At 33.9% G+C, this 15,045-nt stretch overlaps 2 protein-coding genes across 2 annotated transcripts; both read right to left on the reverse strand.

Annotated features, from left to right (window-relative positions):
• Positions 1-1,225: 1,225 nt before the first annotated feature.
• LOC135231884 (olfactory receptor 4A5-like) lies at positions 1,226-2,209 on the reverse strand. Its single transcript, XM_064289088.1, has one exon. It carries the CDS (start codon positions 2,207-2,209, stop codon positions 1,226-1,228), a length of 984 nt encoding a protein of 327 aa, XP_064145158.1.
• An 11,835-nt stretch (positions 2,210-14,044) lies between these two features.
• Positions 14,045-15,045, reverse strand: LOC100662265 (olfactory receptor 4A5-like). Its single transcript, XM_003423517.2, has one exon. It carries the CDS (start codon positions 15,043-15,045, stop codon positions 14,047-14,049), a length of 999 nt encoding a protein of 332 aa, XP_003423565.2. The 3' UTR covers positions 14,045-14,046.

Consider the following 15,045-nt stretch of genomic DNA (forward strand, 5'->3'; position numbering starts at 1 on the left):
ATTATTTTTAACTATGGTTAAAAATTAGGATTGGGATTAATTCTGAGAAGAGATGGAGAAATGGCAGCAGAGAAGTGCAATCATGTAGTTTCAATGATATTGGTAATATTCTAGGTAAGAGGCTACAAGATTTGTAAATAATTGCATATGTAGCTGGATATACATGAAAAATTACACACTAAGATTTAAAAAATAAGAAATGTTCTAAAATCTTTCTTTTAGTGAGAAAAGTAAACTCTTGTTAAGCACAGATAATGTTCCATATTACACTGAGAAAATTCTTTCTGCTTTCTGGTTTCTGCTGTTTCTGGATGGGCTGTAGACTAAGAAAAACTTATTATTATTTTTTTTTACATAATATTGAAAAAATAAAATTTTGTTTTTATCAAAACAAATCACTACTAAGTGCTACATAAAAAAGCATTTAAGTTTAATACAACTTTTAGGGAACACGCTGCTTATGAAAAGTAACACATTTCTTTCTACATCTTCAATTTCATGGAGATAAAATCAGAAGCTCTATTTAATCTTTTAAGAACCACAAAAAATGCACATAACAACTACTGAGGAAAATATAAATATGTTTATAACTTAGATTAATGTCATTTTCAACTCCAAAGGGAAAGAGTACTATCTTTCCTCTAATCGAGAACTAGATTGGGTTTTCTTCATCAACCACATCCCATCTATCAAAATTGCTCACTGATGGTGTCTCAAACCAAACACAATATCACGTCCAACTAAAATATGCAGAATTGTAAATACATAGAAATTGCCCAGAGGAACAGAAGTAATCTTAAACACAAAACGGATAGTGGAGCTAAAAAAAAACTGTTGTGCTAATAGAATAGTGAACAGTAAAATTTTAACACCACACTCTTGGCCTCAAAAATTTGTTCTAAGTATTGGCCAAACTGTTTTCTCATTATTTTGGATGATAGAAAATTTTTGTTAGTAACTTGTTTTTTTCTCTTTTTAAAAGGAAAAAAAATAATTTTTTCTAAGTCCTATTTCAGTATATACTGAGAAAAATAAAATTAAATGTGAGCTTATTTTTATTTATAACAGGAAAAATACAGCTTCTATCCAGCCTCCAGAATGTCTCGATTACTTTCATTCTAATGTCAAAGGATAATTTATTCTACATTTTGGATGCCTTTACATCAGTAAAGAGAAGTATTCCTAGAGAATCCATTGAATTGACTTAATCATTCAATGTAATAATTCATTGCCTATTACTTGCTTTAGAATTACCAATATTTACAGTGTGGATGCAAATTCGTATTCTACATGTGGTTAACTTTCTACTCCAGATTTTTTCCATAGCATTTTTCATCTCAGAATTTCTCAGAGTGTATATCAGAGGATTCAAAATGGGAGTGATAACTGTATAAACCACAGTCATAAATTTGTCAGTTGGAAAGTTGGAAACAGGTCTAACATACATGAAAATACAGGGAACAAAAAAGAGGGCAACCACTGTAACGTGGGAGCTGCAGGTAGACAGGGCTTTGTGCCTCCCCTCCTGACTGTGAGTCTTCAGGGATCTTAGGATGACCCCATAGGAGATTAGTAGAAGGATAAAAATCACCATACAGATGGCTCCACCATTGCCAACAACAGTGAACCCTATAAAATAGGTGTCAGAGCAAGCAAGTTCCAATAATGGGTACATGTCACACATGAATTGATCAATGACACTGTTGCCACAGAAGGGGAGGCTGTACACAAAGAGAAGTTGAACCACAGAGTGCAAAAAATCTCCAACCCAGGCCACCACTAACAACAGAATGCAAACCTGTCGATTCATGATGGTTAAATAATGCAGTGGCTTACAGATGGCCACATAGCGATCACAGGCCATTGCCACCAGAAGAAAGATCTCAGCACCACCAAGTAAGTGCTCTATAAAGAGCTGGCCCATGCAAACTGAGAAGGAAATAGTCTTTTTATCACAGAGTAAGTCTACAATCATTTTGGGAGAAATGGCAGTGGAATAAACAGCATCAATGAATGACAGGTAGGCAAGGAAGAAGTACATGGGGGAGTCCAGGGAGGGGCTGACAACAACAGTCAAGACAATGATCAGGTTGTCCACCATTGTCACAATATAGATGAGCAAAAACATGACAGTTAACACTCTTTGGCCCTCAGGATCCTGTGTGAATCCCAGGAGGACAAATTCCATTACATTGTTACTGTGTCCCATTTACTCTTCTATAAGACCTACTTCAGAGATGAGAGCTCAGGAGAAGAAGACCTGTAAAGAAATCATGAACATCAGTGTGCATATGTCCATTAGGTCTTGGAGTTCTTCTTCTCTATTAATCTTGTGCAGTGGCTTATTCATAATAAACATTTAGAAGTATCTACTGAGTTTCTCTTCCAAAGATCCCAGTATGTCTTCCCTTAACAATTCTACTTCTATTCATGTGCCCATGAATAACAGGTTCTATCTCTAAATCTTAGTGGATCTTCTACAGAGAAGATCAGTCAGGGGCTCAACAGTCTTTCATTCATTTAATACTCCTTTTTTAAAACATGACAGTGCTTGGCACAGAGGTCAGCAATGACCAAGAGGGAAAGGATTTCTGCTCTCAAGAAACATTCTCTGGTGGCGAAGATAAACTCTAAACAAATAAATTGACATAAAACCAGTGCTTACAGTTGGTAATATTTGTGGTGAGTCCCTTTACAATATGATCTATATAGCAGCAAAAATAACCCCTCTTCAGGAATATCTCACTAAATATTATGATATTCCACTATTAGAAGTTTGGTCCTTCCTGCCTCAAATGGCTTTCAATATTTATGAATCTCTCATTAAATTTGAAGAGCCTGGACTTTGAAATGCATCAGATAACTACAAAATTATTTAGTATATTATCCCCTGTAGCAGTTATTTGGACATAGATTTTCTGTCTCTTCTTAAGAACTCATAATGCCTTCCATTTTCTGTTTGCTTATCCCACAACTCCTAACATACTTCTATACTCTACTGACATACAGTCAGTACTTTGAGTTGGTAGTATTTGTGGTGAGTACTCTTACAATATGATCTATATTTTCAGCAAACATTTTTGAACTGAAGTTAACTGACACATAAGAATTAACAACTAGTACCAAATTTTTTTTTTTTTTTTTTTTACCTTAGCAGCCAGCATTTTTCAAATCCATTGCAGGTGTGCTGGGTAGCCATGGGGGAGAAAATAGACACTGTAAAGAGAGATGGAGGACAACGGAAAAGGGATTTATAGATAATACTTAGGCACTGAGAGTGGTCAGAATTAGAACTTCGATATCCAGACTTCGAAAAGGAACATACTCAAAGGAAAAATCGAAACTCAGTGTAAGAAGGTATTAGTTTCAGTTATTTTCTTTATTTAGCCACAAATCCGTCTCAATTTACTCACTGGAAAATAAAGAATTAAACTAGATGATCTTAGAATCCTTTCTAATCCACATGCCTATGACACTATCAGTGAAACCCCATCTTATTTTATTCTGCTGGATATTTCTATTTATATATTTGTAATTAAACAACAATCTTGAAGCTCATCAATGATACTTTGAAAAATGCTAGTCAGTGTTGGAATTGGATCACTCAAGTGACCAAATAATGGTTAGCTTTCTCCCTCAGTGTGCGCCTGTTTAAGGCCCAGGACACCCCTGGAAAGAGCGCACAGCACAGTGAGGAATAATGCGTACTCTGTGGCAACACTGTCTGTGTTTGAATTCCACCTTCACCGCTTACTGTCTCTGTGACCTTGTGCAACTTCATAAATCTCTTTGAGCATCAGTTTCATAATTTGTAAAATGGGGAAATCAATCGTATGTATCTCTGAAGTTAGTGTGTGTGTGTTTTTACATGCAAAGTACCTAAAGCACTGCCTGGATCCTGATAAAGAATCAATAAATGATAGCTTTTTATTATTGTCCTTGAATGTTTCTCTATGGACATTGATCAGAACAAATCATCTGGATCTTTTTCACATTAGGAATAAGTATTTTACTTATAAAAAGAATATTATATATTTATAATTCACAGACACTCATTTTTGGACATAGGATAAAACCGTACATTATAAGAATTATCTATTTTGTTGAATGTGTGTCTTAATATCTACCTCTAATGGTGAGTATACTGATGAAAGTTAAGCAGAAAAAAAGGAAAAACTTGTACCCATGCATCAGATGGAGACCTAAAGAGTAGAAAATGAAAGAAAAGAAGAATCAAATCAGGAAGCAGAGAAATTATATTTAAGAAATTAATATACACAGGTAATGGGGATATTAATGTGTTAAGTGGGGATAGCTTTCTTAAGAAATCTTCAGAAAGATTTCTTCTCGTGAAAAGAGTGCTGGAAGGCCAACAGCTGAGGCTTCCTGAACTTACTCAGGAGGCTTCTTGGGAAGCCATTACAATTAAACACAGAGCCCATCCTACAAAATAAAGAATAAAAAGGGAAAGGAAGGGGATAACAGAGATGAGAGTGAAACAAAAAAAAAAAAAGAAGAAGAAGAAGAACAAGAGTGGAGGAAAGGAGAGAAGGAAAGAGAAAGGAAGTGAAGGAAAAGGGGAAAAAGAAAAGAAAATTCAAAGAAAAAAAAAAAAAAGAACATTGATCCCTCAGAGGTCCTAGCACTTACGGTTAAAGACAAACTCAAACAAGAGAGGATAGTACATATACAGATACAAACACAATCTTTAGGATTATTCTTTCTTGCAGAAAATTGCTGAATTACTAAACCTCAAATGTAGACAAGCTGATTTCATTGATATTGATTTGGTTGAGGGGAAAGAACGTGTGCAGAGGAATTTTGAGCTATCTTTTAGGAACCAGCTCTAATGAGTCTTCTATATGTCTGGGTGGTTCAGGAGTTCTTTCATTTTTGAAGCTGTAGATTAATAAAGGCACAGCTGTTGAAGAATATAATGGTTAAAGATAGTTTATATCTAATTTTTCTTTAACTACCTATTTTCTTCAAGGTCTAGTGCTTTTAATTTTATTAATGTCAATGCCGGATTTCACCAAAATAAATATTCTATTGGTCAGCTAAATTATTTCCATGTAAAACAATCAGTATGTGAAGTATCCACTATAGTTTCAGTCCTCAAAGATTTGATACTATAAAAACTAAAATAATTACCACGGTCTCGATGTAAACCACTAAGCTTACACCTTTCTAGAAAAAAAAAATCATTTAACTTATTTTTATAAGGACATGGCTTTTTACAAATAGAAATTAAAATGTCATAGTAACAAAAATAACCTCTATAGTACATTACAATTACAGTTTTATAAGTCTCTCTAAGTGGCAGTAGGCAAGGTACTTCCTGATCACCAGTTTCTTTTTGTATAATTAAAAAAAGTGTATATATATATATATATATAGGCATTTGTACATATGGTTGTCATAATTTTGTATATATACAAAAAGGTATACATATGTATAAATGTATATATATATATATATGGTTGTTACCATAATTTTAAAATATTCCCACTTAAAAGCACATATCAAATTTCCAGACATAACTTTTTTTTTACACCCTGACACTTGATGTAATACATAGTTTTAAATTTTCTTGTTCAAATATGGAGCCTCAGTGGTGCAGCGGTTAAGAGCATGGCTGTTAACCAAAGGTCAGCAGTTTGAATCTACCAGCTCATCCCTTGAAACTCTATGGGGCAGTTCTACTCTGTCTTTTAAGGTCACTTGACAGCAAAGGGTTTGGTTTTTTGATTTAGCTCAAATATTTCTAAAATAACTATAAATATTTATTAATATATCACATATCCTACGAACCAAGATTACAAATCTATTGACTTATTCTAATGCATAACTTGCTTCATTTGTTATCTGGCAAATGGACAGTAAACATCTATCAGGATAAAATACTTAAGTGAAATAGACTGTGTATGTTCTGGCTAATTTCTGTGTTTCTCTTGCTTAATTTTACAAATTCACAATTAATCTAGTGAAATATATTTAAGAAATTAACTCTATTTCAATATATCATGGAAATTTTCAATGAGTGTCCTCCGTCAGATGTTTCAAAAACTCACCTCTTGGTTCTTGTCCTTGGTCCTGAAAATCAGGGGTTCTTTCCTGTAGAGTAACTGTAGATACCTCATGTATTTATCTAAAATCACAGAACACATGGCAATGCACACTGCTCAGTGGATCTAGAAATAGTTCCAAGTGGTTACACTTTTCATTCTTCCACACAAGCTGCCCATCATATCATTTTTTTTTTTTTTCAGAAAACTGTAGAACTGTATATGTAGATGCCTGGAACACAAAGACACTTAAAAGTAATAGTAAACAGTTGAACGTTCTCACCTGTTAGAAAATGTGCTGGAAGAACAGTGAGGATGCTATGTTTGCATGACTATGTAAAAACTGGGCAAATTAATGGAAGTTAACCTGGTCAAGCCTGTTATTTAGTGACACAAACAAAGTAAAAATCACTGAAATTAGTTATTTGAAATTTTCTTTGTTTAATCTATTATGATGAAGCAAACAAAAGTTTTTGACTGAGGATTTAGGGTCATACTCATGTCTCCCTCCTCATTAATTCTGTACCTAACAAGGCAATGGCTGGGATTTAACTTCCCGGAAAAGCCAATGACAGAGCTTCTCACAGATAGGAACAGAACTTTTCAGCAATTCAGTCATTCAAAAAGCGTATCCAAAGACCATTTCTTTCCTCACTAGAAGAATGCCCCTACATCTCCCCAACCTCAGTCCAGAAAATCATGACTTTCCATAAATTCCAACAAGCAATGACAGATATATATCAACAGAAAATATAACATGAAACCATCTACAGGACTAGATGCTAATTACATAGAGTCCCCATCCTAGACAGGAATTTGAGTTTTCAGAAATCTCTTGGGTCATTCTATCAGGAAATAATTCTTCCATTTATATGTGCAGACATAGTGTGTGGCTTTTTATATCAATACTGTTTTAAATGAAAGATAATGCAAGTTCACTATAAATCATTTTGTTAGAATATTTGGAACAAATTCAAATGAAGTTACCTCTCCTGGACACTTTTCTTCCCTAGACAATCCCTAGAGGAAAAAGGCTTGAGTCTTGCCAAGAAAAAGTAGTGGAAAGCCAAGTAATGTGAAATGTCTGTAATGTGAAGAGAAAATTCTAAAATAAAGTGAATACTAAACTATGAGTTTTATATTAGTAAATCTTTAGGTAAGGCAGGTAATGTTTATTCCAAAATGAATGGAGAACAAGCAGCAGATTCTCTTGCCTAACCATATTCCTAGCAGAAGAAGGCCTTACTCTGACTGTTAGAGCCTCTATACCCAATAAACCCTATGGCTCAGAGGCAGAGAACATTGGGACTAAGTAAGTCACTGAAATTTACCTTCCAATTTTTGAAAAGGCAGATAATCACAGTTCTGCCCTTCTGGATTAGAGCAGATGTTGTTGATCTAAGCCTGAATCTAGGTCAGCTGGAACCATAACGATTTATTTCTCAAACACAGTCAGCAGTTGTTTTCATGAATAGTCACAACATGATCCAAGAGGATGTATCTTAACTTAATCACTTTATTCTCAGTTGTACCAAGACTCAACTTGACTAGGACTTAAAACAGGTACCTTAAATTTGAGTGAGCTAAATTTTATTTGCGTGCATGGCTCTATTGCAGAAATCGATATACTTTATCAATTAACCCTGAAGCTTGCCATAACCTCGAAGTTTATAGTTACTATGACCAATTAATAAGTACATTTATAGTTCAAAAAGTTTTTAGTTGAATTTTCTGTCATTTGCATCCAAAAGCAACCTAACTGAAACACCCCGATCTTAAAGGTGTATATGAATTTAGGTTAATGTGTATGAGTGTGTTTTTTAAGGAGTATCATTTGATATTAATTTTTACATCATTGCCTGTCTTATTATCAACAATAGTTCATTAATCTTTCAAAATTTAAATGTATTTGCCATATTTTTCCACTTCCAAATGAACTTTTAGAATTAGAGAAATGCTAGGCATAGTTATATGCAGAAAAAAGTGAACTATATATTTACATTTTTCCCCAAGGATTGACTTAGCATACTGTCACATTTTTGTGAGATAAAATCTACACACAGTCCTATTCAAAGTTAATTCATTACATTCTTCCGACAATCCATGCTATATTAAATATCCTTTGCTAACGCCACAACTCGGATGTACTAATTCTCCTTTTGTCTTCTTTTTTTTTTTTTTTGTACAGCTTTTGCATTAGAAAGACATAATCCTAGTGCTCAGATAACTTTGGAAATGTCTATTACATGAATATTTGCACATGGAGACACTGGCAGAAGCCTAATACTGCCACCCAGTGATGAACGCTAGGAGACGGGATTAGTAAATTCCCTGATACACTGGTAACATGCATGCTATTTGAAAGACAGCTAGTGTAAGGTCATTGGGTTTCATAGTGACACAAGGAAATGCACCATGGGTGCCCTTATGTCATGCTTGATGTCAGAGGGTCATTCACTTAAAAATTAAGCAGCATAACAAAAGTCCTTAATAAAGACAAAATTGTACATACAGATATATGGCCAGGAATGAAGCTGGGGGAAGTATATCATATTCATAAGTATAATTTGCAGAACAAATGAAACCTCTGTCAAGATTTCCATTTCTGTTGTTGAGTGATATGAATGCAATGCTCACTTCCTGAAAGAAAAATTTTTTTTTTGCTTTCAAAAGAGAGTTCTTAAATAGAAGGATGTAGTGTAGTAGTCAAAGAGTTCAGCTTCTAACCCCAAAATTCAGCATTTTGAATCTACCGACTGATCCTTGGACACACAATGGGGCAGTTCTGCTCTGTCCTATACAGTGGCTATGAATCAGAATAGACTCAATGGTAATGGATTTGGTTTCTTTTGGGGGGGGGACCAGGTATAAATAACATTAAAAATATTTGATTACTGAAATAGTGTGTGTTAGTGGCAGAGAAATAAACCAAAAAAAATAAAAAAGTGGAAGAAAAGATTGATTATTTTAAAGATGTATAAAATGACATATTAACAGAAAAAAAATTAAATTTGTACTTAAAATAATTAAACAGCTAGGCTGGCAGAATACTTTACCAATTTGGAGAAAATAGGTTTAAATATTCTCTCACCACAAATAAAAATAAATTCTAGATGGGTTGAAAACAGAATTATTTGAAAAGTTATTTATAATACAATACCAAATATAAAGATTAAAATGTATAAAGTCTGTGAAAGAAAACAGAATTCTCCGAGTAAATGAAGAAGTCAAAAAGTAAAAGAATTTTTAAATATAACATCTGTATATAAAAACACTCATAATTATAATACGAAAAACATGCTAAGGTAAACATTTGTAGCAAACATCAAAGAAAACTGGTACATATATGCAATATATAAAAAGTTCATCTGATTCCAATAGATTGAGAATTCAAAAAAAAATTTTTTTAGTTTCTGGTGTGAATTCTATATCCCACACATTGCACAAGAAAGAGAGAGCACAAAAATAATTAAACTTTCTACCTTCAGGTTACTTATAAATCAGCTATATTGAAGGCAAACATATGTACACCACCTTCTCCGAGGAAAAATTAGAGAAGACATTGAAGAAAAATTAAGAATTATGTGGGACACAATCAAGAGCAAAAATTTGCATGTGATTAGAGTTTCAGAACAGGGAGAGAAGGTGGAAAACACAGAGAAGGTTGTTGAAGATTTACTGACAGAAAACTTCCAAAATATCATGAAAAGAATATCAAGAAAACCTGACCATCTAATAAGCTCAAATAGCCCCATACATGATGAACTGCAAAAGAATGTCACAACAATACATCATAATCACACTTGCCAAAACCAAAGACAAAGAAAGAATCCTGATAGCAGATCTAGAAAAACAAAAAGTCGCTTATAAAAGGGAAAAATAAAATTAAACTCTAATTACTTGGCAAAAACAATGCAGGTAAGAAGGTGATGGGATGACATATATAAAACCCTGAATTGATAAAAATACAAACAAAGAATAACATATCCTGCAAGACTCTCCAATACAGTTGTAAAATTAGTACATACCCAGATAAACAGAAATTGAGATAATTCTGAAAAACCAAACCAAACTTACAAGAAATATTAAAGGCAGACCTTATGTTAGAGAACTGGCAACATCAGACAACACCAGAGTCTAGGACATAGGTCAGCATCAGCCAGATACCAACCTAGGCAAAGAACTCTCGATATTAAAATAAAGCTAAAGACTTAAAAAGGAAAACAGAAATGTCAATCAGTAAATGATGACAGTGTCAAAACAATAAAAAGGAGAATAAATGGGGTAAACATAGAATTTTCAGATGGAGAGGAAGTCAAGGCAATATCAAGTAATAAACAATTGATTTTTTTTTCAGACTTAGGAAGATAAGGGTAAATTTCAAGAAAACCACAAAGAAAATTAACAAACCTAACCATCCAAATAAAAAAAGAAGAAATACACAAAACTTCAGTAAACACAAAACCTACACAAACGAAAGAAAAGAAAAGAAAATCCACACAAAAAAAGGAACTCAGCACAGGAAAGTAAGAGCAACAAAGAAAACATCAGCACCACAAAAGAAAAGCACAATATGAAGGCAGTAAATGCATACCTGTCTATCAATAGTCACACTGAATGTTAATGGCTTAAATGCACCCATAAAGAGGCAGAGAGTGTCAGAATGGATTTAAAAAAAATGATTCATCAATATGCTGTCTACAAGAGACATATCATTGACACAAAGACATAAACATAATAAAAATTAAAAGAAAGGAAAACTATATCAAGCAAGCAGTAACCAAAAAAGAGTAAGTGTAGCAATATTACTCTCAGATAAATAAGAGTTTAAGGTAAAATCGATCATCTAGACAAGGGAGAACATTACATAATGACTGAGGTGACAATCAACCAATAACACTTAACCTTAATAAACATCTATGCACTCAATGACAGGGTTCCAAAATACATACAAGAAATTCTAAGAGCAAGGAAAAAAGAAATGCTCAGTTCCACAATAACAGTAGAAGACTTCAGCACATCGCTAGGTAAAGGACAGAACATTTAGAAAGAAACTCAGCAAAAATACAGAACATCTAAAGGCCATGATCACCCAACCTGACCTCAGAGATATACGTATAACACTCCACCAAACAGCAGCAGAGTGTGCATTTTTTCAAAGTATATGAAACATTCTCTAGAATAGACCACATTTTAGCACAAAACAAGCCTCAATAAAATCCAAAACATCAAAATAATACAAAACATTCTCTCTAATCACACCACCATAAAAGTAGGAATCAACAATAAGAAGAGCAAGGGAAAAATCAAATACGTGAAACCTGAATAACATCTTGCTTAAAAACCACTGGCTAATAGAAGAAATCAAGAGGGAATCAAAAAATTCCCAGAATCAAATGAGAATGTAAAGGTATCCTATCGAAGCTTTTGCAACACAGCAAAGGCAGTGTTCAGCGGTCAACTCATAGCAATAAATGCACTCATCAAAATAGAAGGACAAATCAAAATGAAAATGTTAGCACTATGACTCAAATAGAAAGAGAATAGCAAAAAGAGGCCAGAGGCAAGAGGAGAAAGAAAGTAATAAGGATTGGAGCAGAAATAAATGAAATATCAGAAAAAAAATAAATAACCAACGAGACAAAACTTCGCTCCCTGAATAGATCAAAAAATTCGGCAAACCATTGGACAAGCTGACAAAAGACAAACAGAAGAGGAAACCACCCAAATAAGATGAGACGAGAGACTTTACTACAGAAATAACTAAAATAAAGATCACACCAGAATACTATGAAAAATTGCACTCCAACAAATTTGAGAAACTAGAGGAAATGGACAAATTTCTAGAAACACACTACCTACCTAAACTAACAAAACCTGAGATAGAAAATCTGAAAAATGCATAACAAGAGAAGAGATTGAATGGGGTAAAAATAAAAAATTAAATTAAAAACTCCCAACAAAGAAAAGCCCTGGTCTGGACAGCTTCACTGGAGAATTCTACCAAACATTCAGAGAAGAGCTCACACCAGTGCTATTCAAACTATTTCAGAGCACAGGAATGCAGGAAATCTCCCATATTCATTCTCTAAAGCCAGTATAACCCTGATACCAAAGCCAGGAAAACACACAAATTTAAAAAACAAAAATACAGACCAATATCTCTCATGAACATAAAAGCAAAAATGCACAGCAAAATTCTAGCCAAAAGTATTCAGCATCACATTAAAAAGGTAATACACCCCTACCATGTGAGAGTCATACCAGGTATGCAAGGTTGGTTCAACATTAGAAAATCAATCAACATAATCCATCATATAAATAGAACAAAAGAAAAAGAATCACATAACACAATAGACATTTGATAAAGCTCAACACTTATTCCTGATAAAAACTCTCAATAAAATAGAAATAGTAGAGAAATTCCTCAACATAATAAAGGACATCTATGCAAAACCAAAAGCCAACATCATTCTCAGTGGAGAGAGGCTGAAAGCATTCCCCCTTAGAACATGAACAAGACAAGGAGGCCCTTTATTGCCACTCCTATAATTTTTTTTTTTTATTTTATTTAACATTGTGCTGGAAGTCCTAGCTAGAGGAACAAGGCAAGAAAAAGAAATAACGGCTTCCAAATTGAAAAGAAATTGGCAAAACTATCCCTATTCGCAGATGATATGATCCTACACATAGACAATACCAACTTGTCCATAAGGAAACTACTGGAATAGGAAAATCTAAACAATATACATTAAGGATACATACATACATAATTAAACTATTTTTAATCGTGATTAAAAACTTAGGATTGGTATTACTTCTGAGAAGAGGTGGAGAAATGTTTTCAGAGAAGTGAAATCAGGTAGTTTCAATGATATTGATAATATACTAGGTAAGAGGCTACAAGATTTATAAATAATTGCATATGTTGCTGGATATACATGAAAAATTATACACTAAAATTTAAAAATAAGAAAAGTTCTAAAATCTTTCTTTTAGTTAAAAAAGTAAAATCTTGTTAAGAGTAGATTGTGTTCCATATTACATTAAGAAAATTTTTTCTGTTTTCCGGTTTGGGGATGTGTCTGGATGGGCTGTAGACTGAGAAAAACTTATTTTTTTTTACATGAAAATGAAAAAACCAAAACTTTATTTTTACCAAAACAAATCATTACTGTTTACATTAAAACATATTTAAATTTAATACAACTTTTAGAGAACATGCTGCTTATGTAAAATAACACATTTCTTTTCATAAATTCAATTTCATGAAGATAAAATCAGAACCTCTATCTAGTCTTTTAAGAATTGCAAAAATGCACATAATTGCTAATGAGGAAAACGTTGTTTATAACTTGGATTAATGTTATTTTCAAACCCATGTTAGCATACTATCTGTCCTCTAATCAAGAGCTAGAATGAGTTTTCTCCATCAACCACATCCTATCTACCAAAATTGCTCACCGATGGTGTCTCAAACCAAACACAATATCATGTCCCACTAAAATATGCAGAATTACAAATGCATAGACATTGCCCAGAGAAATAGAAGTAATCTTAAACACCAAGTGCATACTGGAGCTTAAAAAAACTGTTGTGCTAATAGAATAATGAACAGTAAAATTATAAAACCGTACTTTTGGCCTCAGAAATTTGTTCTAAGTATTGGCCTAATTGTTTTCTCATTAATTTGAATAATACAAAATTTTCCAAAGTAGCTTGTTTTTACTCCTTTTAAAAAGAAAAAAAAAAATTCTTCTAAGTCTTGTTTCAGCATGTACTGAGAAAAATAAAATTACAATGTGAGCTTAGTTTTACTTTTATTTATAAAATAAAAAATACAAATGCTCTTCATCCAGCCTCCAGAATGCCTCTATTAGTTTAACTGTAATGTCAAAGAATAATTTATTCTACATTTTGGATGCCTTTCTATCAGTAAAGAGAAGTATTCCTAGAGAATCCATTGAATTGAGTTAATCGTTCATTGCGATAATTTTTGCCTGTTTCTTGCTTTAGAATTAGCAACGATATTTTCAGTGTGGATGCAAATTCTTATTCTACATGTGGTTAACTTTCTACTCCAGATTTTTTCCATAGCATTTTTCATCTCAGAATTTCTCAGGGTGTACATCAGAGGATTCAACATGGGAGTGATAACTGTATAAACCACAGTTACAGATTTGTCAATGGGAAAGTTAGAAACAGGTCTAACATACATGAAAATACAGGGAACAAAGAAGAGGACAACCACTGTGATGTGGGAGCTGCAGGTAGACAGGGCTTTGTGCCTCCCCGCCTGACTGTGAGTCTTCAGGGAGCTTAGGATGACCCCATAGGAGATTAGTAGAAGGATAAAAATTACCATACAGATGGCTCCACCATTGGCAACTACAATGAGGCCAATAAAATAGGTGTCAGTGCAAGCAAGTTCCAATAATGGGTACATGTCACAGCCAAAGTGATTAATGACATTGGGGCCACAGAAGGGGAGGCTGTACACAAAGAGAAGTTGAACCACAGAGTGAAAAAAACCTCCAACCCAGGCCACCACCAGCAACAGAATGCAAAACCGTCGATTCATGATGGTCAAGTAGTGCAGTGGCTTACAGATGGCCACATAGCTATCATAGGCCATTGCCACCAGAAGAAAGACCTCAGCACCACCAAATAAGTGTTCTATAAAGAGCTGGCTCATGCAAGCTAGGAAGGAAATAGTCTTTTTATCACAGAGTAAGTCTAGAATCATTTTGGGGGAAATGGCAGTGGAATAAACAGCATCCATGAGTGACAGATAGGCAAGGAAGAAGTACATGGGAGAGCCCAGGGAGGGGCTGACAATAACAGTCATGACAATAAGCAGGTTGCCCACCATTGTCACAATGTAGATGAGCAGAAACATGACAAATAACACTTTTTGGCCCTCAGGATCCTGAGTGAGTCCCAGGAGAACAAATTCTGTTACATTGTTAGTGTATCCCAT

Source organism: Loxodonta africana, chromosome 7, assembly GCF_030014295.1.
Source record: "Loxodonta africana isolate mLoxAfr1 chromosome 7, mLoxAfr1.hap2, whole genome shotgun sequence".
Classification (NCBI taxonomy): domain Eukaryota; kingdom Metazoa; phylum Chordata; class Mammalia; order Proboscidea; family Elephantidae; genus Loxodonta; species Loxodonta africana.